This window comes from Parambassis ranga, chromosome 2 (assembly GCF_900634625.1).
Source record: "Parambassis ranga chromosome 2, fParRan2.1, whole genome shotgun sequence".
NCBI classification, from domain to species: domain Eukaryota; kingdom Metazoa; phylum Chordata; class Actinopteri; family Ambassidae; genus Parambassis; species Parambassis ranga.
This window is the reverse complement of record NC_041023.1, coordinates 36,262,823-36,290,609: the sequence shown is the minus strand read 5'-3', so window position 1 is coordinate 36,290,609 and position 27,787 is coordinate 36,262,823. Positions and strand designations below refer to the sequence as shown.

Genomic DNA, 27,787 nt, shown 5'->3' with positions numbered 1-27,787 from the left:
GACACCATAGATAGATAACTTGATAACATAATAAATAATCATTGACTAACCAAATCTAATCTACAGTTTAGTCCCCTACTAAAATTAGTATTAAAAGTAGTTTAGTAAAGTAAAGTAAATTTGTTGCAGCCCTAAAAGTAAGTGCCTGGCTCTTTGATGCTGAGAGGTTCAGACTAAACAAAACAAAAACACTAGTGGACTTGCATGCATCCTCCTGGTCATTTGATGGTGACAAGAGCAGCAAGCAGCATGAAGAGAGGATTCACCTGTGCATGAGTGAAGGATTCACTTGTGAACAAATGAAGGATTCACTTGTGAACGAATGAAGGATTCGCTTGTGAACAAGTGACGGATCTACTTGGAAATGATTGTGCAGCCTGACTCTATGAAGGGCCAGGCTGTGAAGCTGTGAAGGCTGCACAATCATTTCCAGAGATTGTGCACAAGTGAATCCTCTCTTCATGTTGCTTTCTGCTCTTCTCACCATCAAATGAAAACAAGGTCACACGTAAGACCACTTGCCTTTTTGTTTTGTTTAGTCTGCACCTGTAGACATCAAAGGGCCACACATGCATAGCAACACTTTCTTTGTTTTTGTTTACTATGAAGACTCTGTGGTTGTGTGTACTCACACACAACAAGATCAGTGTGCAAATGGCTCTCTTCCTCTCTAACATACACACACAGTGTGTAGACACACAATTATGTGCTAAAATAGTCCCTATAACTCCATATACAAGCCAGAAACTACACTACATGAGCACAGGCCTGCAGGTAAAGGGTTAATATGGTCATTAAGTTGTTAACTGTAAAAATCACAAATTTTACCTCCTACCAACAGGGTAAACCACCAACAATCAAGAATGTATGATTATGTAGTGCCATGTCTGTGCAGTCAAAAAAAGTGTGGTTATAATGTAAGTCTATGGGACAAAATGGGAGAAAAAATGAAAATCCAGTGCTGTGCAAAAACTAATAATGCAATAAAGTCAATTTTTTTACTGATGTTTGACATGACCAAGACTGTAATAAAGGTTAAAAAGAATCCAGTCCACATTCACCTTTTCTATTAAAAATGAGCCATTTTGTGTTTTTTTTTTTCAATTTTCAGCACCACCCCTTATAAAATTGGTGATTAAAGGGTTAAAATCCTGGGGGAAAATGATTTTTTCACTACTGTTGATTAGAACTGAAGTTAATTAAAGGTCTATGCAAAAGAATTTCAAAAAAATATTTATCTAATATATTTTTAAAACCGTTAAAGTTAGGGGACGTTTTTGTCCCCGAACAACACATTAGGGTAGTGTTTGCGAACAATGCATGAGGGTTAAATGGTTTCTGTTATGATCTGGTGCTAAAAAGAAATAAAATTGACCTGATATAATGATGGGAAAAACTGAACTGATTCCTAAATATGGTAAATGTTGGATAAATAGGCTATATCAGGGGTGTCCAAACTACGGCCCGCGGGCCAACTGCGGCCCGTGGTCGGATTTTCTATGGCTCGCGGCTTCTATCTTAAAATGTGTTATTTTTGGCCCGCCTGCCAAGAGTAAATCACAGAGTAAATCATATATATATATATATATATATATATATATATATATATATATATATATATATATATATATATATATATATATATAAAAAAGTCATTACTTTGCAAGAGCTGCTGTATTAACACATCACTAATCATGGAAATTACCTCATATGAAGAACTTCCTAAATATTACAGATCACACACATGAGTGATTTAGCTTAGTAACGGTGCTAAAATTGTATAATTGTGCTATATGTAGGAGTTGTTACCTTGCTTTCAGCTGCCCCAGTCTTCACCAGAGGAATGCTGGTGTAGTGACTCCTCTGTCTTTAATACACTTGTGCAAAAGAGTCTGCTCAATGTCTGCGGTGAGAGCTCGTGATTGGTTGGAGCCGTGTAAAAGAAACTGGAATGTGGAACTTATGGGCTCTACATCACATCACCTGACAATTGAGATGTTATTTTGTTTATTTGAAAAGAAATAATTTTCTTAGCTCCATCTGTTAGTTTTAGTAGCATATTTATATTTCACAAAACTTTTAAAATAAGATGACAAAAATGTTAATTTCTTAATTTATTTTTTTAATGTTTGTATTTTTCCTGTTGTAGCATCGTAGTCTCTGGCTAGCAGTGCGGCACATTTATTATTTGAACAAGTTCTAATGTGTCCTTTGAAGAACCATTAGCTGCCTTTAAAGGGCCGATAATTACAAAAAAAACATTCGTGATCATGATACATTTAAATTTTGCCTTTTTATTGAATTCCAATCAGCATCAACAAATCAGTTGCAGCGATCGGTTGAACATGTGAAGACTTTGTAGGTGGAAATAGACTGCAAAGCGAAGGCGTCTGATGCCTTCATGCACCTCTTAAAATAGGAGTACCCTGTGGAGATGAGGAAAAAAACAAAAATTGCAAGTGTGATTGCAAAACATACCGACAATGCTTCTAATTCTTCTAAGTTCGTAGTTTCTTACTGGGAAATGTCGAGATGACGTATGCGCACACTTCGTCTGGTCTCTGGCAGGTCTCCACCGTAGTGAAGCAGGTGCCGCCTACGCTCGCCGGAATGCAGCGGTTGCACTTCAGAGCCAAAGCTGGAAGACATTCATATGCATAATTAATATAAGCTAACGTTAGAAATTAGCATTATTTTGGGAGGAAGAGCGGACTTACAGCTGCTGATGCAGACGATCAGGAGGACGACAGCCAGCTGTAATGTTTTCATTTTTGATTGTCACTGTAAAAAAATAAAAAAATAAAATTAAGTCGTATATAAATTAATACACTTCATTTCATAATGAGATTATGAGATTTACCTGTTGGTGCTTCTTGTTGGAAATGTGCAGCTCCACTAGCAGCAGGGTGTTTTATAGTGTGGTCACACAGAAGTTAAACACACACTGGAATTTCTAATGTTACAACACCTTGTTTATGTACCAAAGACAAACAGTCATTGTGAAACTCAGAACGTACTGTTCACTTTGGGCAATGACAAGCCGGGATATCCAGATTATTTTTTGAGTTGAGCTATTTTCTGGATCCTAAAAAAACAAAACAAAACAATTTTTTATTTGTATTTTTTTATTCAATTACATTTGATACATTTAGCCTTTACTGCAAATTTTATTTTTTTTTCCCCCACTGCGCATGCGTTTGCCGAACACAGTCGACATCACTGCGCCTACACGAAATTGTTTCAGATGATAACAAACATGGCGGCACCCACACGGCATTGGACAGAATTGTTGGAGGCTATATTTGATGAGCTGAGGCAGCAACACGCAGCACAGATTGTGACTGACTTAGATTTTTCCTTTGAAACAGCAACAGCTCCAAGTTAGACATGTGTAATTTCCAGTTCAATGTGATCACCTGAGCACCTGAATTTGTGTGTAGTGTGAGCAGTGACGTCGCAGCTGACCATTGCACCGTACAGTGTGAGCACATACATCGTGAGCTTTGACTTGACATCGCATGGGTTTTATTCGTATTGTGTGAGTTGGTGTTAAACACAGACTTCCCCAAAATCGCACAGTGTATTGGAGGCTTTAGAGTGCCATAAAGTGTAGATAGAGGATGTGACAAAGGAGGAGGAGCACATGGTATGTATACACAGGGAGAGACTGACAAGACACAGGTGTGAACAATTAGGGCGGATCATTCAATCAGAGTGGAGGAAAAACAAGCAGGTAAGCAGAGGTAACACAGAGAGAGAGAGAGGAAGGGAGACAGAAGCTGTGTCTGCATCCTTCGGAGTGCGCATTTTAAGGCCGCTTACGTCACAAAGCTGCGCGAAGGCTGTCCCAATTCGCCAAAAGTCGAAGGGTCCTTCAAATGCGTCCTCCAAATGCGTCCTCCTTTTGCCTGAATTTGGAGGACGCATCGCTACCATCCTTCGTGGCCTTAAATATCCCACAATGCTTTGCGGGCCTACTTTTTGTCCAATAGTACAATGACGGACCAAGCGAGCGGCAGCGGCACCGGCAGGAGTGCCGAATTCACATTTAAATGTAAGTAAAGAGCAGTAGTTCGAGAGTTTTAAAATGGTAGTAGTGATAGCGGCATTAAAAAAATGAGTTTTATATTTACAAACATGATGTCCTGTTGATACGAGGCGCTGTAAACTAAACGCTTTGATTGAATGTTGTTTCTGGACTGTTTACTGTAGTATAGTATAAAGTATAGTTCACGTGAGGAGCAATATTATCGTTATTATATCAAACGGTCATTCTGCCTGTTGTCATTTTGTTGTAGGAGGAGCAGAGGGAAACAGAAGAAACCTGACAATTGATAACGGAGGACGTGAGGCTGGAGAGAGAGGGAGAGGGAGAGAGAGCAGAGAAAGAACGGACAGACCTCAGCTCATTGAGAGGATGTTGGACAGCAGTGATTTTATGTTCTGTGTTATTTAAATGGTTACTTATTAAATTGTTCTTGTCTTTGTGTTCTTAAACTCTTCTAACCTTGTTACATTATGTGTTTCATTACCTATTTATAATTTAAGTAAACTTTTGAACAACTTCTCAGTAAATCATTTATTGTTCTGTTATGTACAATATTTACATAGACACAGTTTGAACATTTACCAGTGGGCATTATGAAAATGTACAGTTTATTATTTATAAAAGATCAGCAGAAAATACTATTCACAAAGAACATATATATAAATGTTTGGCTGAGCAGGAGTCCTTGGTGCTGCTGGACTGGATGATGCCACGGTGAAGACCTTGGAGTCCTCCGGCTGTGAGTGGGACATCATCTGGGGGAGGGGGGTGTCTGTCTCCTCTGTCCACCACATCGTCCATCAGGGTTTGCAGAGCTGACGATCGGCGGCTGCCATGTTACTAAAGATGTTTTTAAAAAGGGCAAAAATAAAAATAACTTCCACAGAGCGGTTTCCAAAGCAGCTTAAAATATGAAAAGCTATAAAATATGTATCCTCACCCTCCAAAGGTGATGATGGTCAGTACACCTCCTCCAGGACAGACAGCTGGTCCTGCCAGGGAGCCCCACTCTCCTCCACCCAGCAGTAATTCTCTGGTGTAGTGACAGACCTGATGCTTAATGACACATTAAAGCAGTGGTTTCAGGGTTATTTGCAGGGTTCTTACACATTTAGCTATTTAATTTAAAGTATTAAAATTACAAACAGACCCTGTATCAAGTCTTACAATTGAATAAAATATAAATTACATTTAATCATATTTGTCTATCTACTGGTTATATATCTAGCGTTTGCTCAGTAACTGGTATATTAATTATGATCAATAATATGGTTAAACAGCAGCTTACCGTCACCTCCCCACTGCGCTCTCCCAGCCTGAAGAAAATGAGCCGTCACCGGTTTTGCTGCCGCTGGAGGCGCCTCTCCCCTTCCTCCAACAACAAATAAATATATTAAAATATTCCAAATTTCTAAATCCACACTGTTGTCCCGCTTGTTGTGTAGTCCTTGTTGTGTCGCTGTCGCTGCTTTTGTTTTTCCCGGGGCAAAATTTATGACGTCGCGCCACAATCAGGAAGTGCTTTGAAGGCCAGACCGTCCCATTTACCAACGGTTGAGGATCCTCCGGAGGATCCTCAGGAGGACGCGGCCTCCTGAGACCGCGTTGGCTGCGTCCTCCGAAGGATGCAGACCCTGAAATGAGACACAGCTAGAGAGATGCTTTAACTGCTGTTTAAAAAGTCCCCCACCTTCTTCTAGGAGCCAATCCAGTGGCACCAAAATCAAGAATCAATACCATCTCTCTCTCTCTCCTCTCTCTCAAACAAAAGACAATGGTGGCGCATGTGTCGTAAGTAGACAAGGGGGAGACTGACGAGACACAGGTGTGGACAATTAGGGCCGATCATCCAATCAGAAGGGAGGGAATTCAAGAGGAAGTGACTCAAAAAGAAACTACGCTTTCACAATAAAAGCAGGAAAATCCAGTCAGATTGTGCTCTTTGCCATGGCAATGCATTGTAAAGTTGTGTTGTGAAACCTGTAGCTTTCTTCAATAGCAATAAACACATAGGTCATGAGAATATCAATGTGTTTTATTTTGGTAGTTTTTTGTTTTTTACTTCCTGTCTCAGTGTTCTCAGGTGGATTATTTTCACCTGTGTGAAAATCACAGCTAGCTTGTGATTTGGCTCAAATATGCAATTTTTTTAATGTTCACATGTTCATGTTCTGAGTCTCAGCATGTTCAGCTCGCCTGGCAATAAGGAATTCTATTTCCTGATTGACTTAGAAATTCTATTTTCTGATTGGTCGATAGGTTGCTAATTCCAGATTCTATACAAGCGCATGGTAGTCTGCCTTTGACTCATTTATATGCTAGTTTACATGTGTAATTAGTATCCTGATCTAAAAACAGTGATATGCTAATATTCACAATTAGCCATAGCGCCACCTGGTGCTGAAAATGTTCTGCTATCTTCTGCATAACTTTGATAATTCCACCAGGGGGCAAATGACAGGTCTCAAATTTGCATACAACAGGGAAGTATTGATTTTGTGGATGGTGCAGAGGTCTCAGAAAAATCATGTAGCAGGAAACTAGACTTTCACAATAAAACAGGATGTGAACCAAAACCAAGAAAGTCCAGACGGCAACGCATTATGAAAATTAATGAGGAAAATATAGACCTACATACGAGCCAATAAAAAATCTAAGTGTTAGTGTGTCAGTGTCCATCGAGATTGCTGGATTATTTTCACATGTGTCATATTACACTTAGCTTGTAATTAGCTTAGCAATTGGCTCAGCCAAAGGAGTATGTTTGCATGTGGACTACAGGGACATGTCACAACCAAATATTTGGGAAGAGAATATAGTCCTTACCAATATTTAGCACACACACACACACATATACATATATATACATATATATGTACATATATACACACACATATATACATATGTATATATATACATATGTATATATGTAACCTGTGGATCTCTGTGTTGTGTTTATGATGGAAATGTGACACGAGCAGTTGTGGGGAGACTCATTTATTCTGACAGCACTGACAGCACAAGGGATAAAAATAAAGAAGTTAGCGGCCCGCTCCAGCTCCTAAACACACAGAAGCGGGAAGACAGCGATTAGCTCAACTCGCCGCGACATTGGAGCTAGCTGCTAACGTCACCCAAAACATCATGTCAAAGTCCCAGTATGTAACAATTGTGTGTTTGGATAGGTATGCAGAACTTAACAATCAATAAATGAACATTGGTAAACAGTAAACAGTATCATTTATAACAGTGTGTATATGTCAGGAAATAAGTCACCCACTCTCCCGCATGGAAACTGTACAAAAGGTGAGAGGCGGAAGGATCGCCATCATTTTATAGGGGGCACCACAGAAGAAGAAAGGTGGGGTGGAGTCCCCAAACTTAAAGTGGAACATATATATATACATATGTATATACATATATATATATACATATATATATATATATATATATAGTATATATATATATATATATATATATATATGTATATATATATATATATATATATATATATATATATATATATATATATATATATATATATAGTATATATATATATATATATATATATATATATATATATATATATATATATATATATATATGTATAAGGACAGTTCAGTAAGTGAGGTTATTGACCTCCACTAGATGGCAGCAAATACTGTTACAAATACAAAACATAACATATGAGCTGTGTCCCAATTCAGGGTCTGCATCCTTCGGAGTGCGCATTTTAAGGCCGCTTACGTCACAACGCTGCGCGAAGGCTGTCCCAATTCGCCAAAATTCAAAGGGTCCTTAAAATGCGTCCTCCAAATGCTTTTGCCTGAATTTGGAGGATGCATCGCTACCATCCTTCGTGGCCTTACATATCCCAAGATGCTTTGCGGGCCTATTTTTTTCAACAGTAAAATGACGGACCAAGCGAGCGGCACCGGCAGGAGTGCCGAATTCACATTTAAATGTAAGTAAAGGGCAGTAATTCGAGGGATTTTTAAAATGCTAGTGACAGCGGCATTAAAAAAATGAGTTTTATATTTACAAACATGACGTCCTGTTGATACGAGGCACTGTAAACTAAACGTTTTGATTGAATGTTGTTTCTTGACTGTTTACTGTAGTATAGTATAAAGTATAGTTCACTTGAGGAGCAATATTATCGTTATTACATCAAACGGTCATTCTGCCTGTTGTCATTTTGTTGTAGGAGGAGCAGAGGGAAACAGATGAACTCTGACAATTGATAACGGAGGAGATGAGGCTGGAGAGGGAGGGAGAGAGAGAGAGGGGGGGGGGAGAGAGAGAGAGAGAGAGAGAGAGGGAGAGAAAGAACGGACAGACTTCAGCTCATTGGAGAGGATGGTGGACAGCAGTGATTTTTTTTGATGTTCTGTGTTGTTTAAATGGTTACTTATTAAATTGTTATTGTCTTTGTGTTCTTAAAGTCTTCTCACCTTGTTACATTATGTGTTTCATTATCTATTTATAATTTAAGTACACTTTTGAACAACTTCTCAGTGACAACAGTAAATAATTTATTGTTCTGTTATGTACAATATTTACAAAGATACAATTTGAACATTTCTAACTATTTACCAGAGGGCATTATGAAAATGTACAATTTATCATTTATAAAAGCTCAGCAGAAAATACTATTTACAAAGAACATATATATAAATGTTTGGCTGAGCAGGAGTCCTTGGTGCTGCTGGACTGGATGGGATGCCACGGTGAAGACCTTGGAGTCCTCTGGTCTGTGAGTGGGACATCATCTGGGGGAGGGGGGTGCCTGTCTCCTCTGTCCACCACATCGTCCATCAGGGTTTGCAGAGCGGACGATCGGCGGCTGCCACGTTACTAAAGATGTTTTTATAAACTTCAACATTGCGGTTTCCAAAGCAGCTTAAAATATGAATAGCTCTTAAATATGTATACTCACCCTCCAAAGATAATGATGGTCAGTACACCTCCTCCAGGACAGACAGCTGGTCCTGCCAGGGAGCACCACTCTCCTCCAACCAGCAGTAATTCTCTGGTGTAGTGACAGACCTGAAGCACAAAGGTGCAGCGCTGATGCTTAATGACACATTAAAGCAGTGATTTCAGTCAGGGTTATTTGCAGGGTTCTTACACATTTAGCTATTTAATTTAAAGTGTTAAAATTACAAACAGAACCCTGTATCAAGTCTTACAATTGAATAAAATATAAATTACATTTATTCATATTTGTCAATCTACTGGTTATATGGCTAGCGTTTGCTCAGTAAAAGTAAGTAAGTAAGTTTGCGGCCTCCTGAGACCGCGTAGGCTGCGTCCTCCGAAGGATGCAGACCCTGAATTGGGACACAGCTATGGTCACATTTGCATTTATTGCTCCCTGCTGCCCGGGGAAGGTGTGTCCTGGCTGGGCACCCCGCTCCAATGAGACCCTGGAGCTCCCCCAAGCGCTCCAGCACAAATCCCCCAGAGAGGCACGCTCATTGCTTCCTGCTGCCCGGCAGAGGGAGCGTCCTGGCTGGGGCACCCCCGCTCCCATGCGCCCCTGTCCATTTATTCTAATACTATTACAACTAATATAATAACAATGCAAATTATAATGAAATAATAATTTTAGAATTAGTGTTTATTTTAAAACAGCAGAGGACAGCAGCGCTCCGTATTTTGACACGACGAGGAACGAACGGAAAGAAAGAAAGTTCCTACCCGGACCTTTTACTGAGATGCACAGCAAAACATGGCGGCCAACATAGAGCAAATTTTTCAAGATTTTATACTAAATAAAATCAGAGAAATTGAAGACCAGAATGAAGATAAGACGTATGTCTTGTTTTGTTTGTGTTCGACTTAGCGATAGTTGAATATAAGAAGCTGTTTTTTGCGTTATAGTAGCAGTTAGCAGCCGAATGCTGATCCGGTTGCAGAATTAGTATGCATGCTAAGGCTAGCTATGTCAGTATTCATTTAAAAGTAACAAACCAGCTGGAAGCTATAGTTTTTCGGCTTGTGCTGTTAGAATAAAAGGCTAAAATGAGTAAACTCTTAGGTAATAATAGCAAACAGTCGTTTTGTATTTAATGTAGCAACATTTCGTGTAAATTAGGAGTAATATATTTGATAAAATGCTAGAATTCTTACGCATCTCTTCGGGATGTTGCTCCGCTGTAACAGCCTGTAACATCACTTCCTTCCTCTGTTATAACCACTAATATCTCCTCCCTTCCATCCCCCCTCAGTGCTCCTGAAGGAGCTGGTGGAGAAGATAAAGTCACCTCAGACAGAGACAAGCAAGAGGACTTTAGAAGTACACAAAAGAAACACAAAAAGCACAAAAAACACAAAAGTAAGAAGAAGAAAAGGAACCGGGAGGAGGAGAGCAGCTCAGAGTCAGGGGCAGAGCTGGAGAGGGGAGCCAAGAATCAGCTCCGGTGACTATTTATTCCTGTCATTACATATTGTCTCTTTCAAAATAAACGTTTTTAAAATGTGCCTATGTTTTCCCATAGAAGACCGTTGTCATCAGGTGTGAAGAAGGAGCCAGGTAAGCCCTGTTTGTGAGCTGTTGATCATCCATTTTGTAACTTTTAAAAAGGCACACAACATCTCAACTCTACCCAGGCGAGGATTGTGAAACGAAGTCAAGATGCCGCAAGCAGCATTCCTCTGGAAAGAAGAAGAAGAAGAAGAAAAAGAGGAAAGGTGAAGAGAACTCATCAGATTCAGATGCGAGCATGTCGAAGCAGAGGGACAGTAAATGCGGTCAAAGCACTTCACTGAGAGGACAGGAGGAGCTGCCCGATATAATCCCCAAACAGGTATTGACATGGTTAATCTAAATCATTTCCTGCACTTGTTGTTGACATTTATTACTCTCAAATGTTCTTTTAATGCTCTGTTACAGGACAGCTCCAATAAAGGAAGAGAAGATGAGGACAGACATTCCTACTTACAGTCACATTCCTGCTCATCAAGGAGAAAATCCCGCTCTAGGTCTGGACAACGGCGTCAAAGATCTCGGACTCCCTCTCGCTCCAGGTACAAAAACAATGTGACCTTGAGTTTAGCCTCTGAATTGAGCTCATTTTTTTTTCTTTTCCCTCTGCATGACGATAGCTCCTCAGAGAAGAGGAAGGATTTGAAAGAGTCCACACCGCAGCCGGCTCTCGGTTCAACTCAACAAGCCAAAAATATCCAGACGAGATCAGCGAGTCCTGAGAAGCCAGGAGAGACAAAAGAAGAGAAACAAGGTAGTAAATAAGCTTGAAACTTGAAGCTAATGAAGCTCTGTGTGTAGAAAAACTGAGGACTGAGGCAGCTGCTGCTGAACAGTCTTAATTGATCATCAGCCAATGGGAGCAGCACCAGGTTTGGCAGCTAAGGAAGTCTTTTAACTCAACTCAACTATATTTATAAAGCGCTTCAGACCCTGTTTACACAGACACGGCTATCTGTAAAAATGAATACTTTTCCCTTCCTTTGTGCCTTTCATTTACACATAAACAGTTTTTGCCCCTGAAAACAAATCTTTCTAAAAACTCTCAGCAAAAATTTAGAGGCCGAACATCATGATCTATGGAAGCAGTAAGCGTAGACTAGAAAATGCTCATTCTGTCTGTATGATCTCTTCCTGTAGGATCCAGTGCATCACAGTCCATATCTACTGAATCTCAACACATCACTCAAGGTAAAGCATACGAACACCTCCGGTCTCCAGCCAGATCACCAGCAGACCAGAAGAAGAGAAGGAAACAATCCAAGTCTCCTCATAGGAGCAGAGAAAGGAAGTCATCCAAGAGGCAGAAAAGATCCAAGTCAGCCAGTCGCAGGTACAGGAGGGGATCCAGATCCAGGAGCCCGTCACAGAGGAAGAGATCACGCTCCAGGTGAGGTCTTAAATGCACACTGTGACACTAAGGAGGGCTAAAAAAACTCATGTGTTCGTGTGTCTGTTTAGGTCGAGGGGCCGGAAGTTGCGGAGGTCACGCTCGCTGTCGGCATCCCGGAGTCGGAGGAGGGTCACGTACAGCCAGAGGGACCGTTGGAAACGAGAGCCGAGTCACTCCCCCGTGCTCATCCTCCGCAAAAATAGATCCCCCTCCCGGAAACACGGCAGCTCTAGCACCAGCCCTCAACGCATCAGTGAACTGGGTCAGACATTGTTTTTCCCATGTGTTGCTACGTTGCTAGGTGTGTGTGTGATGTTGTAAATATATGTTTCCACAGATAAGGAGCAATTATTAGAAATCGCCAAGGCTAACGCCGCTGCTATGTGTGCCAAAGTGGGTATGCCCATCCCAGCCAGCCTGAGGTCCACAGTGCTTCCTCTAGGTCTGCCAAATATGGCCATGAATGCAGCGATGGCCAGTATGACAGCTGGTACATGACGATTGTTTTCTATTGTTTACAATTACATCATGTATCTCTGTATTTATTGTTGTTTATCTCTGCTTTCAGCAACCGTGACGGCAGCTCTGTCTAACATGGGCACTCTGACGTCGCTGCTCCCGCTGCCCTCTATCACCAACAAGCCTCCGCCTGCTGCCGCCGCCGCTGCCTCTCAACCAAACATCACTGCTTTGGACGAAGTAAAGAGAAAAGTGGCAAAGCAGGCCAACAGCATCAGCATCAAGGAGTTCACCGATGTAACACTTGCACACACATTTTCAGCTCGGAGACACCGTGTATACTTAATGTGTTGTGTGTGTGTGTGCAGAAATGCAAGATGATCGTGGACAGCACTGGCGAGCTCCCGGTGGCGGCGCCTCACGTTTCAGATGAAGAAGATGAAGGGAAACCTTTCGGCGGCTCGGCAGCGGCTATCCGCGAACAGAAAGTCATCAGCTTCAACATCAATGTAATGTAACCACTTTCTTATTCTGTCAAAGATGGCCGCCCTGGACGAGACGCAGCAAAACGGGGCCCTGATTAAAACACCCTTTTGCTTTTTGTCCAATCAGAACACAATGGTTCGTCCAGCGGCGCGCAGCGACGCCGGCATAGCCAAGGAGTTTCCTGTGTCTTCAGGATCGCAACATCGCAAGAAGGTAGCAGTTTTAGCATCCAAATATACTGCTAACCTGCTAGCATACAGGCTACATGAATATTAAATATTAATATGGTGTCATGTGATCCAGGAGGGAGAGGCACTGGGTGCCTATGGAGAATGGGTTCCAGTAGACAAAATGAAAGAGAAAGCTCCCGTTACCTCCGTGAAGACCCTGATGGATGTATCCATGACGATGGCCACATCTTCATCATTGTTGTCGTCATGGGAAACGGCAGCATGCACGGTGCCAGCGGAGGCCGCTGACCAGTCGGTGTTTGTGACAGACAACGACAACGTGTTTCCCGACCCATCGCAGCAGGTGTGTGTGAGAGAGAGAGAAATGGTGTGTGTATATATACAATTCACTTTATCCCTCTTTCCAGGCTGTAGATATCACTCAGGCAGTAGCCGAGAGAATCAAAGCTCAAAGGCGATTGGCCGAGAATCCCTATGACATCAGCGCCATATGCATGCTCAACCGGGCGCAAGAGCAGGTAATGTCATGATCATCATATTAGCTGAGCATCTATGCTAATTAGCTAGTAATGTGTAAATGCTTTTTTTCATAGGTTGATGCGTGGGCCCAGTCCAACACTGTTCCTGGTCTGTTCACTGGTTCAACCGGTGCTCAGGTCCTCAGCTCCGAGGAGCTGTCTAACAGCGGACCGCAAGCCTGGCTGAAGAAGGTAAGACCAGATCAGTCCAGATCATCCATCTTTAGAAACATGTTGTGTATCGTTAAATGTCCTTTTCCCTTTCCGTTCGAATCAGGACCAGTTCCTCAGGGCAGCACCGGTGTCAGGAGGCGTCGGTGAGTTCCTGATGAGGAAGATGGGCTGGAAGACTGGAGAGGGGCTCGGGAGGAACCGCGAGGGCACCGTGGAACCGATCGTTATCGACTTCAAGGTTGACCGCAAAGGTGCGAGAGCAAATTTGGGGGTCTATCCTGGCTCGCCCGTTTTGTTCAACATTTATATCCTTCTTTAAGACACATCTGGAGAAAATGGTGGTTTTGTATGTTGCAGGACTTGTTGCTGAAGGGGAGAAGCCGCAGAAGCAAACCGGAGGACTGGTCGTAACGAAGGATCTGATGGGTAAGAAGTGATATATACTTATATAGCTTCCTCATCAACGATCGCAACTCATCGTTTCAAATGTTCAACAGGGAAGCACCCGGTGTCGGCTCTCATCGAGCTGTGCAACAAAAGGCGGATAATGCAGCCGGACTTCATCATGGTCCATCACAGCGGTCCAGACCACCGCAAGAACTTCCTTTTTAAGGTGTGTTATTAGAGGGAATTTTGGTGGGGATTTTTTAGGCCACGCTAAATACTCATCCCCCCCACGTGTGTCGCGTTGCATTCAGGTCACAGTAGACAGTGTGGACTACCAACCACAAACGCCCAGTCCCAATAAGAAGCACGCCAAGGCCATGGCCGCAACAGTTGCGCTACAGGCTCTGGGAGAGGTAAGAACACTGACACTCGTAGACGTAAGAACACTGACACTCGTAGACATGTTCCAGGTCCAGGGCATTTTATTTAGACAAGGTGAGACCTGTTGTTGTTGTTGCTGCTCAGGCAAAAGGTGCGACTCCCCACCCGGCAGCTTGTGTTACTCACCTCAAGGGGACGATGTCTTGACTTGTTTCATGTTTCTTTTCATTCCAAGGTTCCCGTGGACGGACCGGGACTCTACACCGGACCCGTCTTCACCGCCGCTTCTACCGGCCCCCTTTTCTCCACGTAAAGGCAGGGGGGGGGCGCAGTGAATGAATAAAAGAAAGAAGAAAAGTCATCATCATTTAAAACTGGATGCATATATGTACAGTTTAGATGTATATACGTATGTTAACAGTAGCATTTTTATCCCTTTGTGAAGATCTGTAAAATGTTCTTGATGTTTCGTCTCACGCGACGGGGGGGGGGGGGGGGGGGTTGAACTTTCAAAAGCATCTGTACACAGAAAATAAAGATTATATTTATGTTATGTAACATTGATATGGGTTATGGCCATATATTTTTATTTTTTTCACCACCACACCAGCAAATGGTGCCACCTGCCTTCACATTTTTATGATCGACTGCTTATTATATAAACCTCATTATAAACCTGCAAATATGGAAGGAAATTAGTATATGAATGCTTCATGGTGCATTCAGGGACTCAGAGGTGAGTCTGTGACTGGACAGTGGGGAGTGGTGTGCTGGTCCCTGTGGACATATGTGTGGAATAGGGAGAGAGAGAGAGAGCATAGATATAAAAGCCTGTAGCACCTTTGTATTACAAAAGCTAATTCGAGCAGCATCCAATATGGTGAGTATGTGTTCTAATACTAATGGGCAGTTGGCATTCTAATCAATTAGCCATTTTATTATTGAATATATTGTACATATGTGCTTCGCAGTACGGCTTCATCAACAGCTGCCTTCAGTCTCTTGTGATGGAGAAATTTGGACAGGAGACCTGGGACCACCTGAGGTCTGATTGGACATTGAAGACACATTTCATTACCTGCAGTGTCATATTCATCGTAATGTTTCTATTATTATTATTATTATTTTAGATCTCTAACAGGGGTCCAAGATGCCTTCATGACTTACACTATTTACGATGACGTTCTGACTGTCGGTCTGGTGCAGGAAGCCAGTGTACTGCTGGGTAAGTGGACACACTTTAGTCATTTTGATGGTGCGTTCAGGTACAAATGATCATAATAATATTTGCCTGCAAGAAAACTAATAATAATGCTTCCAAAAAACCACTATAAAATAAAAACAACAGGAGTAGCAATATGTCAGTGGATGCTCTCATTCATCCAGGTCATAGTCATGTCCAACAAAATATTAGAACAAAACATGAACAAGCTGCAAATACAAAGTGACACAGACAGGGAGAAGAAGATGAAGAAGAAGGCACAGGTGAGAACAATCAGGGCGGAGCAGCTAATCAACAAGAGCAGGTTAACAGACAGGAAGACACGTGGCTATGGAGTACAGAAAAATAAAGGAAAAAGGAACAAAACATGAACAAGCTGCAAGTACAAAGTGCCACAGACAAAGAGGAGCATAACACTCGAAGACACAGGTGAGAACGATCGGGGCGGAGCAGCTAATCAACAGACAGGAAGACACGTGGACCTTTAAAATAAAACAAGAAATAGAAGGCAACCAAGGAAACCATTTTTTTTACAAAAGCAAGAAACTAAATAAACTAGCATACATTTCCCCATTGTGGGACTAATAAAGGTATTCTTAATCTTAATCTTCAAAAACAACAATATTTTAAAAAAATATAACTAAAAAATAACTATTATATCTGCATATGAATACATAACAAGAACAGGTAAACAGCTCCTCCCACGGGTCTGATTAGCTTCGCTCTTCATACATTTGGGACTCACATAACTGAATATTTGCTTGCTGTCTGGCTGGAGGGGGGGGGGGATTTGAGACAGACGCGTTATGATAAACAAAATAATTAAGTGTTATTTGTGTATTCAGGAAATGTCAACAGGTACAACAGCTCTTCTCCCCTCCACCCTGTGGGTCTGATTAGTGCCACTGTGTACTGGGAATGGGAATGTAGGCTGTAATTGAATGTTTGCTGCCAGTGCTGCAGAGACATACATAGTAGTTATGTTCAGTAGGGGATGTCACGATATCAGTTTTTCATAATACCGATACCGATATCACAATATTTAGTAAATATATAAGAAAAAAAAATAATTATATAAGAATATTTAAAAAAAAATAAAGTACATGGAACAACTACTAAAATAAAATAAAATAAAATATATAAGAAAATAAAGTGCATGGAACAACAACTACTAAAATTAAATAAGAATATATAAAAAATTATATATCTTATAATATATTATCTGCATGATAGTCTAAAATTTACTATCCTATCCTATACCAGATCGGCCTGATATCGATATTCAGTATCGGTATCGGGCTGATACCGTGCAAAATTTCATCCCTAATACAAGGATATTTGATGGATGAAATTTGAAATGTAATGTGACACCATCCCGCTGTGTGTGTGTGTTTTTTTTTTTCAGATGTTCCCGTTGAAGTTTTGTTAAAGCTCTTTGGAGAACATTTCTTTAATTTTTGCAAAAAAGCCGGATACGATACCATGCTAAGGACGCTTGGAGGGAACCTCGTCGAGTTCATCTGCAATCTTGACGCCCTACATAGCTACCTGGCTCTGTCCTATCAGGTAAGTCAGATCTGTTTGTTTGTTTGTTTGTGTGTGTGATTGCCGCTACTCTTTGGTTTCGGTTTTTCAGGAAATGAACGCGCCATCTTTTCGCGTTGAGATGACCGGTGACGGTACGATGCTGCTTCACTACTACTCCGACAGGAAGGGCCTCTACCACATTGTCCCTGGTATGAACCCCTCTCAAACCGTCGCTTGCTTTTAAAATTTAACCCTTTCACTACTGCCTTCTTTATTCAGGCATCATGGAGGCGGTTGCCAAGGAGTTTTTCAATAGCAGCGTGGACATGGAGATTCTCAACCAATCGGAGGAAGACGAGCGCACGGGGAAGAAGGAGCATGTGGTGTTTCTGGTCAAACAAACCAATGAAGGTGGAAAAACCGAAGACCGGGAGAGCGACCAACAGGCACGGTGGTGGTAGTATCATGGTTGCACCATGTTTTGGGTGTGAATTCTGAAACTTTCTGGTGTTTTCATATTTATCAAGAAATTCTTTAAGGTTTTTACACACTTTCATGCGCTAATCTACGCGCCGGATCTTCCCTAGGGGGCACTGTTCGGGAGAATGAGAGCAAGGTGTGCGTTGCTGCCTGGGAAAAAGAGAGGCTGGGATCTGATCAGACATGTTGTTCTCATGGGAAAAGGTGTGTATTATCTTCTTCATCCCAAAATATGGCTGCAAAATTGTGATTGTAACACCAAGGGTGCACTTGATTTACATTCCAGGGAGCCTTTGGAACAGCTTCACACCACGCTACCCAAGCGAGCTGTGCATGGAGGTGAAAGCTTTCTGCGACGTTTTTCCCTTCCACCTTGTCTTTGATAAAGACGTAAGGCTTCACACGTGTGTCCATATGCTTCATATTGCTAATAATTATCATTTTTATAATTATTATAATAATCTCTCAGCTTAGGGTAAGGCAGACGGGGGTGAACATACAGAAGTTTGTCCCAGGTCTCCAAGACACAGGTGCAAAAATGGACCAGTTCTTCACCATTATACACCCACAGGTAACAAGGAATCATACTTTTACATAATATTTTAAACAAAAATACTAAATTATTAATTTAATTATTAAAAAAAATAGGAAAAGAGGAAATAAAGCACCTAGATAGCTCACTGAATTGTACTAAAAAATAAAAATAAAATAAAATGTTATTATAAAATGTTATAATAATTTATGGAAAGAGTAATTTGGCATAATTTTTTTAAATTCTTTTAAAAATGTATTTTTTCATTTCATTTTATTTATTTTTAAATAATAAATAAATAATCTTTAAAAAAAATCTAATTTTTTCCTAATCCTAATTCATGGAAAGCGTAATTTTATTATTTAAAAAATATATATATTTTTTTACAAAAAATAATAAATTAGGAAGTTTAATTATAAAATAAAAATGAATAAAAATTAAATGAATAAAGAGGAAATAAGCACCCTGATAGCTCACTGAAATATACCAAATAATAAAAAAAATATAAAATAATTTTTTAAAAAATGTTAAAAAAATTGAAAAATTTGTTTTTTTAAAAAAAATCATAAATTATGGAAAGAGTAATTTGGCATAATTTTGTTTTTTATTTTATTCCAAAAGTATTTTATGCTTGACAAAACTTAAAAAAATTCTATTAATTCTACTAGTTTTTTTTAGAAAGTTTATATATAAAAAAAGAGTAATCCTAATTCATGGAAAGCGTGAATTTATTATTTAAAAAATATATTTTAATTTTTACAAAAAATACTAAATTAGGAACTTTAATTATAAAATACAAATAAAATAAATTAAAAATAATAACGAGGAAATTAATTATTTAATTTAGAATTATACCAATAAATAAATTAAATTTTAAAAAACAAAATTTAATTTTAGATTTTTTTTTAATTGAATTTTCTGCTTTTGTTCTTCAGGTGACTTTCACCATTGAAAGCATCAGGAAGTTCATTAACAGTCAGTTTGTCTTAAAAACACACATGCTCAAGCTAAGAGGTGAGTTCAGAGCAGCTTTAGAGCCACACGGTGAACAACAAATTTTGTAAAAAAAACTCATCTGTGATGCGTTTTCGTGGGCAGGTCAGATGATGTGGATGGAGTCTCTCGGCTACATGGTGTACCTATGCTCGCCAAAGCTGCGAAGCCTCCAGGAGCTTCAGGACACCGGCCTTCACCTGTCTGACCTCGCCCAGCACGACGTCACCAGAGACCTGGTACTCCTAAACCAGCAACGCCTGGCTGAGATGGAGCTCACCAATCAGCTGGAGAGAAAGAAGGTTGGCCGGACATACGCTACTTCAATTAGTTGACGTGTTTCGGTGGCTTCGGTTTGTAAGGACTTTCGGAGAGTGTTGGAGTGTTGGAGAGGCGAGGTCTACCTACCTCTATTGAGTGCTGAGGGGTCCCTCAGGGCTCAATCCTTGGCCCGATTTTATTCACGATAAATGTGCGTTTTCAGGAGGAGCTGAGGATCCTGTCGCAGCACCTTGAGGCCGAAAAGATGAAAACTGAGACCCTGCTATACGCAATGCTCCCGCGTCACATCGCGAATCAGCTCAAAGACGGGAAGAGCGTCAAAGCAGGTGAGTCCGCCCCTTGAGGCGACGACCACCCACGACACATCCGTCAAAGTGTCCGCCTTTTTCCAGGTGAGTTCGACATGTGCACCATCTTGTTCAGCGACGTGGTGACCTTCACGAACATCTGCGCCATCTGCGAGCCCATCGACATCGTCCACATGCTCAACTCCATGTACTCGAAGTTCGACCGACTCACCAACGTCCACGACATCTACAAGGTCATTTGTGGCCGCCGCCGTTTGTGTGTTCGCTGTCTGTTGGGTCAGATCTGAACTGTGGTTTCTTTCTAAAGGTCGAGACCATTGGCGATGCCTACATGGTGGTCGGTGGTGTTCCGGTACCGACAAAAACTCATGCTCACAGGGTGGCAAACTTCGCGCTGGGTATGAGGATCGCTGCCAGAGAAGTCACCAACCCTGTAACGGGTCAACCTATACAGGTGAGGGGCCACCACACAAACACACAACGCCACAAGACTTGGTGTCGACATGGGTCTTGTGTGCCTCAGATCCGCGTAGGGATCCACACAGGCCCTGTGTTGGCCGGAGTGGTGGGCGAGAAGATGCCTCGTTACTGCCTGTTTGGAGACACCGTCAACACCGCCTCGAGGATGGAGAGCCACGGAGTCCCTGACCACATTCACCTCAGCACCACCACATATAGGTGTGTGTGTGTCTTAACCCCCCCCAATCTTAGCAAGAAAGACTCACGCTTGTCTCTTTTCAGTGAGTTGAAAGACACAGGGTTCAACATACAGGAGCGAGGCCAGATCGAGGTGAAGGGCAAAGGTCAGATGACCACTTACTTCCTGTTTGGGAACCTGCTGATGTCAGAAGATTGCATTATGGGACGCGAGGCCGGAGGGGTCTGCCCTTATGAGGAGAATGTTCATGATCAGAGCAACGAAGGTAAAGAACAAATATTATGACGCTCTTGCTAGCAAGTGAAGTTATAGCTAATGCGTGTCATGTGTTGTTTGTGTGTTAACCTTTGAAACACCAAAAGGAGACTCAAGCCAAAAAGCGACCGGAAACAAAGACACTTCAAATGCTGCAATTATATATATATATATATGTCATATATATATGATCAAAGTAATGTAACTGTAATTCAAGACTAGCGAATTACTGTTTTCATGAAGTTTTGGCAAAAATAAATAACATTTTTTTTATACATTGTTAAAAATGTTTTAAAAAATGATGCCAAATTACTATTTTCATGAATTAGTAGTATTAAATTTTTTTTCAAACTTTTTTTTAAGGTTTTGTCAAACATAAAATACATCTGGAATACTAGTGTGTCCGCACATGGTCGGGGTTGGGTCTGTATTACATGGAAAACATTTAAGGATTTTAGGAGTATCCGTGGTGGAGTTATACCAGTTGTAGTACCCTGTGTCCACTGGGTGGAACCAGACACCATGAGAATAGTGGAGACCTGTCTGTGCTTTAAACCTCCAAAATCTTTTGATTCATATATAAAAATGGTCAAGGTACAGTTTCCTGTAGGTGGCGCTGTGCAGGTGAATCCATGAGCATGCAGATGTGTCCGGGGAAACAGTTTGAGAGAAGTGCATGTCAGTGTAGAACATGGCACTTCCTGTCTCCACCACAGGAGAGTGCAATGAGCGACACAGGTCATGATGACATAGAGACGTTCAGGGAGGAGCTCTGACCACGTATATAAAGTTTGAAAGTGTTTGGAGCAAGTATGTGGACTTGTGAGAGCCATTCAAACTTTAATGGCGACATCATGAATCGTCGCCACAATTTGGCAAGCCACAGAGGCTACGCCCTTTAAGTTAGAGAAAAGTTTTTGATAACTTTTGATCAACAGGTCCTTTAGGTCACAGCCACCGAATATCAAGTCAATCGGGCGAAATCCCTAGGAGGAGTTCATACCAAAGGTGGAAATCGCTGAAATTTGACCGCCAAAATCAAAATGGCTGACTTCCTGTGTGGTCTAGATCAATGGTGCAAGAGACTTTTATGTTCGTCTGGACGTGTTCTGTGTGTGTGCCGATTTTTGTCTTCCTACTCCAAAAAAACCCCTATGGAGAGGGGTATTTTAAAATTTCAAGGGGGCGCCATTGAGCCATTTTGCCCCGTCTACGTACGAGATCCCCATTCGTTGCTAGGACTCGCTCCAGGAACATGTGTATGAATTTTCATGATCATAGAAGGTCGCTAAAGTCATTTAAAACCCAAATGTAATCTCACGGTGAGGGACTTTTTTGAAATGAAAGGTCATTTTTTTAAATTGATAGGGGGCGCTGTAGAGCCATTTTGCCCCGCCCATTTGCAACGACCACAAAATTTCTAATTTTTCACCATTTTGATTTTTTTTCAAATTTTTCTGAAACTTTTTTTCTTCACTATTTAATTTTCTTCTGTCTCGTTTTTGTTCCAGGTCTAAATTTCAAAACTGATAAATGACTGATGATGATGAATTGCACACACACACACAATGATTTGGTCATCAAGATAAAACTGGAAATCAAAAATAATAAATACAAATATTTACTGCGTTTGTTTTTTCCAGATTTTGACAAAGACCTCGATGCAAGAGTTGAGACAGACAATGCGGGTGATGTCATTGGGGCGGAGCCTTCCTGCTCATGTGCAGTCACCCCTTTTGCCTGGGACATCACTATGCCCTATAAGACCGATGAGAACACACCTGCACGCAATTCCAACAGCAAGCTGTGTGTGCTGCTGTGACACTGGAACACAACACACATAAGGACTTTGATTGAAAGCTTTACATCTGCTCTCCTACGCCACTAACGACTATATTATAGGAGTTTTTAACAAAAAATTAAATGTAGGTGACAAGAAATATAAAAAATTATGAAGAATTTTTTTTTGTCTGATTTTTTTGGATGTTTTTTTCCCAATAAAGTTTATAAAATCATCTGAAAAAATGTCCCTAATTTGATCAAATTTTTTTTATTTGTTTTTAAATCTGATTATTTTCTTTATGAAATATCATACTCATTTTTTGTTAATTTTGAAATTTAATTTTATTATTGTTTCCATTTAATTTAATATTTTTTTAATTTAATGTAATTATTTTTTATTAAATTGTATCTTTTTTTATTATATTTTTTTCATCTTATTATTAACCATTACCCAGGAGTGTGTGTTGTCAATGATGATAAATCTAAGGCAAAACCCACATGATGATAAACCACATGTCTATGTATGTATTATTATTTTAAAAAAAAACTATTATTTTTGGGATTTTTTCTTTTTAATTCTGATTATTTGTTTTACAAAACCAACTAAAAAAATTATACTCATTTTTATTTATTTTTTATTTTATTGTATTATATATTTTTATTTAATTGTATTTTTTAATTTAATTGTATTATTTTATTTAATTTTGTTATTATTTTTTATTTAATTTAGTTTTTTAAATTAAATGTACTCTTTTTTTACACTTATAATTTACCACTACCCATGAGTGTGTGTGTTGTCAATGACAATAAATCTAAGACAAAACCCACATGATGATAAACCACATGTCTATGTATGTATTATTATTTAAAAAAAAAATTTATTTATTATTTTAGGATGTTTTCATTTTTCCCAATAAAGTTTATAAAATCACCTGAAAATTTGTCCCATTTTTTAAAAATAATTCTGATTATATTTCTTTACGAAACCAACTAAACACATATTGTTACATTTTTTCAGGTTTTATTAGGGACCGAGCACCGAGTGCTGCGAAGGCCCAATTGTAATTGCTGTGTTTATTATTAGGATTTAACTCCTCCTAGAGCTTTCACCCGATTGACCTGAAATTTGCTGGAGGTCACCTAAAGGACCTGCTGATCAAAAGTTATCAAAAGCTTTTCTCTAACTTAAATGGCCTCTGTGGCTCGCCAAAGTCTGGCGACGATTCATGATTTCGCCATGAAAATTCGAACGGCTCTCACGCTCGCATACTTTATCCAAACGTCTTCAAACTTTATGAGCATGATGAGGGCTGCGCCCTGAACGCCTCCATATGTTGAAACCCTGACTTACTCGTGGTGCCCCCTGCTGGTAACAGGAAATGGCCTCTTTTTACTCTGACGTGTACTGCTCCTACATAGTTGACAGCATTAACTTCATTTCACCTCTAGACCCTTCCCAACTAGTTGGTGAAGCTACACTATGAAGGCCGTGAAGCTGCGTGCAATGGTGTCTGTGTGGCGATGCGACGACTGTCGATCCTTCGCCGTGAGATTATGTTTGAGTTTTTAATGACCTTAACAACCTTCTATGATCATGAAAATTCATACACACGTTCACGGGGGCATGTCCTAGCAACTGATGGGGGTTGCGTAAGTGGGTGGGGTAAATTGGCTCAATGGCGCCCCCTTGAATTTTTTAAACACCCCTCTCCATAAGGGTGTTTTGGAGTAGGAAGACAAAAATTGGCACACACACAGAACACGTCCAGACGCATATAAAAGTCTCTTGCACCATTGATCTAGACCACACAGGAAGTCAACCATTTTGATTTTGGTGGTCAAATTTCAGTGATTTCCACCTTTGGTATGCGGACGAACTCCTCCTAGGGATTTCAACCGACTTCATATTCAGTCGCTGTCACCTAGAGACCCTGCTGATCAAAAGTTATCAAAAGCTTTTCTCTAAGTTAAAGGGCGTGGCCGCTGTGGCGTCACTTCGCCATTCATACACGAACAGCTCTCTCTCCTACATACTTGCTCCAAACGACTTCAAACTTTCTGCACGTGGTCAGAGCCCCTCCCTGAATGTCTCTATGTCATCATGATCTGTGCCGCTCATGGCGCTCCCTTGTGGTGGAGACAGGAAGTGCCATGTTCTACACTGACATGCACTTATCTCTCACTGTTTAATTTACACAGCCATTACACATTACACAGCCAAATGAGGATCACAGATTTGAAGTCCTACAGAGACACCTGTTTGGTTTCGACTGTTGAACCTTCGCCATGAAACATCAACTGCTTATAACTTCGCCGTGCATCGTCCTAATGTCCTCAAATTTTTTTCATGTCATAACAGTCCATCCCCCAACACGTCTGCATGCTGAGTCACCTGCACAGCGCCACCTACAGGAAATCGGAAGTAACTGCTGCTTGACAATTTTCATGTATGAATCAAATGTTTTTTGAGGTTTGATGCACAGACAGGTCTCCACTATTCTCATGGTGTCTGGCTCCACCCAGTGGACACATAGGGTACTGCAGCTGGTATAACTCCACCAAGGATGCTCCTAAAATCCTCAAATTTTTTACATGTGATACAGACCCAACCCCGACCATGTGTGGACATCTGTGGACAGCGCCACCTACTGTAAACAGGAGGTTACTGCATACTAAATAATTTTTACATATATTGACAGATCTGTTGCTCTGACATGTCTCTGCCTCTGTCTGACGCTTTTTCCCACTGCTGGCAAAATCGCTGCAGCAGGAGCGGGACAGGGAAGGGACGGTGTGACGGGGAGGGGGCAGTCGCGTGGAGTGCCTGATCATCGCTGCTTGCAGCTTTAATTTTAATTGTTTTTTTATTTAATTGTAATACATTTTTAATTTAAATATAGTATTCATTTTCTACAGTAGCCAGAGATCCTTTATTAATTTTTATAGTGAAGTGCTGCCTGCCATTTTTGATTTGCTTGCAATCTGCAATTTCACCACCAGATGTCAGTATATCTCACAAACTGGATGCTCAGTTCATGTTTTGTTGAGCAGATAAAACCTTTATGTCCCTTTTTCATGTGTTTTAGACACAACCACAATATGATTTTTAATTATATTTTTCTAGTTGTAGCATCACTTTATTTTGAAATTTAACTTGTTATGGCCGCATACTTTGCTATATTTTGAACATGAATGCCACAACATGCTGAAAATATGAAATATCTGACTTCCAGCTGCTACACGCGGGCTGATAGGTACCCGCTTCTTTATTAGTGTATAATTTTAGAAATGCTCCAAGAGCACATGAGTAATGTGAGTGCACACATACACACACATGCAGCGAGACTCACTTCACTGTAGTGGGTTGTGTAAGAAGATAATGGCCGAGCCAAAATCAGTCCACTTCAGGCCGTAATGACACATGCGGTGTGTTTGTCAGAGCTGAGGTAGAGTCAATTTTTCTTATGTAAGCTTGTTGGCTAGCATAAGCACACACTCTTTCCTGCTATATATATCTATATATATATATATACACAACGGAGTCAAAAGTATTCAGTGTTTGTGTATGTAGGGTTAAACAAAACAAAGTCAAAAGTGTGTGTTTTGTCAGACCATTTGTGCGTTTGGATTGTGGTTTAATCGCACTTCGTCAGATTTAGCTCACATTAAATAGTCTCTTTCAGAATTCATGGCCCAGATGCAGCAAAACAAGGTCCCAAAGGATTATTCAATTTTTTAAGATTTTTAAGTTTTTTTCAAACATAAAATACATTTGGAATAATAAAAAAAGATTAATCCTTTTTTAACTTTAATTTTTTAAAAAAAATTAAATTAAAAGTTTTTAAATTAACTGAAATATCCCAAATGATTATTCGATTTTTTTTCAAATTTTTCAAAATTTTTTATATTTTCTTTTTTAATTTTTGTCAAACATAAAACACATTTGGAATAAAATAAAAAATTACAGATTTTTAAAAATAAATGTTTTCATCATCTTTTTCACACAATTTATGGCCCAGATGCAGATGTGTCCCAAAGGATTTTTTTTTTCAAATTTTTCACAATTTTGTATCTTTTGTTTAAGTTTTTAAGTTTTATTCTAAAGTAAATTTTGAATCAAAAAAAAAATCGCAACAATTTTAACTTTCAATTTTGTTCAAAACTTTTCCATTTTTTAAATACGTTTTTCAAATTAACTAAAAACTTGTCACAAAATTTATAGCCCGGATGCAGCAAAACAACAACCCAATCCATCATACTACCACCGCCATGCTTCACAGACAGTATTTGGAGACTAGCATAGCTTCTCCTGATTGATATTTAAAAAAGATATTAATACCAAAGATGGTATTTGCACAATAGTTGTCATAATTTAGCATAAAAAACACACAAACTGGAATGTGCGTAATTGTTGAAAACTGTTGCTACGTGATTGCATATGCAAAAAGGTCCTGTCCACCTTTCTTCTCCTTCGCACATAGGATCACGAACTGCGTGATCGCCTATCACCATTTACACCATCTCCTCTGCTGCATTGTTTGGGATGATTGTAGCTGAAGAGCACCGCTATTATAGCATCCATAAGAGAAGGTGCAGCAGGTGGAGGTCAGTTTATGTTCAGTGACATGCAGTATTATCTTTGTGACACAGCAACGAACTGACGTGAGAGCTTCCTTTTCCTTGTTAAAATTAACAAGGAAAAGGTAAACATTAGCCTAAATGGCTAACAATAGCACACCAAAATTAAGTTTAAATGGTTAAATTAGCATCGCCAGCTTATAATGCTAGCTGATTAACTCATTGCTAACATAAACTAAACTAAGCAGAGCTCAGACTTACTCACATCCCTTAAGCTAGCTAGTAAGTGTCAAAATGCTTTAGCATAACAGCATTAGTATGGTTTACTATATAGTGGGGTAATGACACACTATGCAGTGGACTATATATAGAGAGTCATTCTGGACAGTGTGGCTGTTACTTTTCGGTGTTCCCCTGAAAACATTTTTGTTTACATTTCTGCTGAAAGTTATTTTTTTACACAATTTTTGAAATTGTATACATTTATTTTAATTAAATATTATTTTCACATGTTTGTTTTCTTATTAAAGCTATTTTTCCCCACCACATTTCTGGGGGATTTTTTATTTTTTTTGCTTTAAAAAAATTGAAAATTGTTTTTTTGACAGCAGCCCAGCAGCTGAAATGTGATGAATTATTTGTT

At 40.0% G+C, this 27,787-nt stretch overlaps 2 protein-coding genes across 3 annotated transcripts; both read left to right on the top strand.

Moving 5' to 3' along the window:
• Positions 1-9,751: 9,751 nt before the first annotated feature.
• sonb (SON DNA and RNA binding protein b) lies at positions 9,752-15,005 on the top strand. Of its 2 annotated transcripts, none has more exons than XM_028398558.1 (20): positions 9,752-9,865; positions 10,282-10,473; positions 10,555-10,586; positions 10,664-10,860; positions 10,947-11,080; positions 11,159-11,292; positions 11,679-11,928; positions 12,000-12,193; positions 12,269-12,421; positions 12,500-12,687; positions 12,759-12,899; positions 13,003-13,089; positions 13,180-13,410; positions 13,475-13,585; positions 13,661-13,777; positions 13,863-14,010; positions 14,117-14,185; positions 14,257-14,372; positions 14,458-14,559; positions 14,763-15,005. In XM_028398558.1, exons 1-20 carry the CDS (start codon positions 9,783-9,785, stop codon positions 14,838-14,840), a joined length of 2,757 nt encoding a protein of 918 aa, XP_028254359.1. In that variant the 5' UTR covers positions 9,752-9,782; the 3' UTR covers positions 14,841-15,005. The 2 variants fall into 2 exon arrangements, with proteins under 2 accessions (XP_028254359.1, XP_028254357.1); XM_028398556.1 differs by having other exon boundaries at positions 10,552-10,586.
• Positions 15,006-15,233: 228 nt separating this feature from the next.
• On the top strand, positions 15,234-22,606 carry gucy1b2 (guanylate cyclase 1, soluble, beta 2). The gene is made up of 17 exons (XM_028419364.1): positions 15,234-15,263; positions 15,499-15,572; positions 15,658-15,752; positions 17,155-17,315; positions 17,386-17,485; positions 17,556-17,727; positions 17,881-17,960; positions 18,043-18,146; positions 18,226-18,327; positions 19,224-19,302; positions 19,387-19,583; positions 19,766-19,889; positions 19,956-20,104; positions 20,179-20,325; positions 20,395-20,549; positions 20,613-20,794; positions 22,428-22,606. Exons 1-17 carry the CDS (start codon positions 15,234-15,236, stop codon positions 22,604-22,606), a joined length of 2,130 nt encoding a protein of 709 aa, XP_028275165.1.
• The last annotated feature ends 5,181 nt before the right edge of the window (positions 22,607-27,787 follow it).

Excerpts from the sequence above, each read along its gene's own strand:
- gucy1b2 (XM_028419364.1), top strand. The coding sequence starts at position 15,234 with ATGCTTCATGGTGCATTCAGGGACTCAGAG. Across the intron at positions 17,316-17,385 it reads ACCTGGCTCTGTCCTATCAG|GAAATGAACGCGCCATCTTT; the intron begins GTAAGTCAGATC and ends TCGGTTTTTCAG. Across the intron at positions 17,961-18,042 it reads TGTTGTTCTCATGGGAAAAG|GGAGCCTTTGGAACAGCTTC; the intron begins GTGTGTATTATC and ends TTTACATTCCAG.
- sonb (XM_028398556.1), top strand. The coding sequence starts at position 9,783 with ATGGCGGCCAACATAGAGCAAATTTTTCAAGATTTTATACTAAATAAA. Across the intron at positions 12,194-12,268 it reads TCAACGCATCAGTGAACTGG|ATAAGGAGCAATTATTAGAA; the intron begins GTCAGACATTGT and ends ATGTTTCCACAG. Across the intron at positions 14,011-14,116 it reads CTTCAAGGTTGACCGCAAAG|GACTTGTTGCTGAAGGGGAG; the intron begins GTGCGAGAGCAA and ends TGTATGTTGCAG.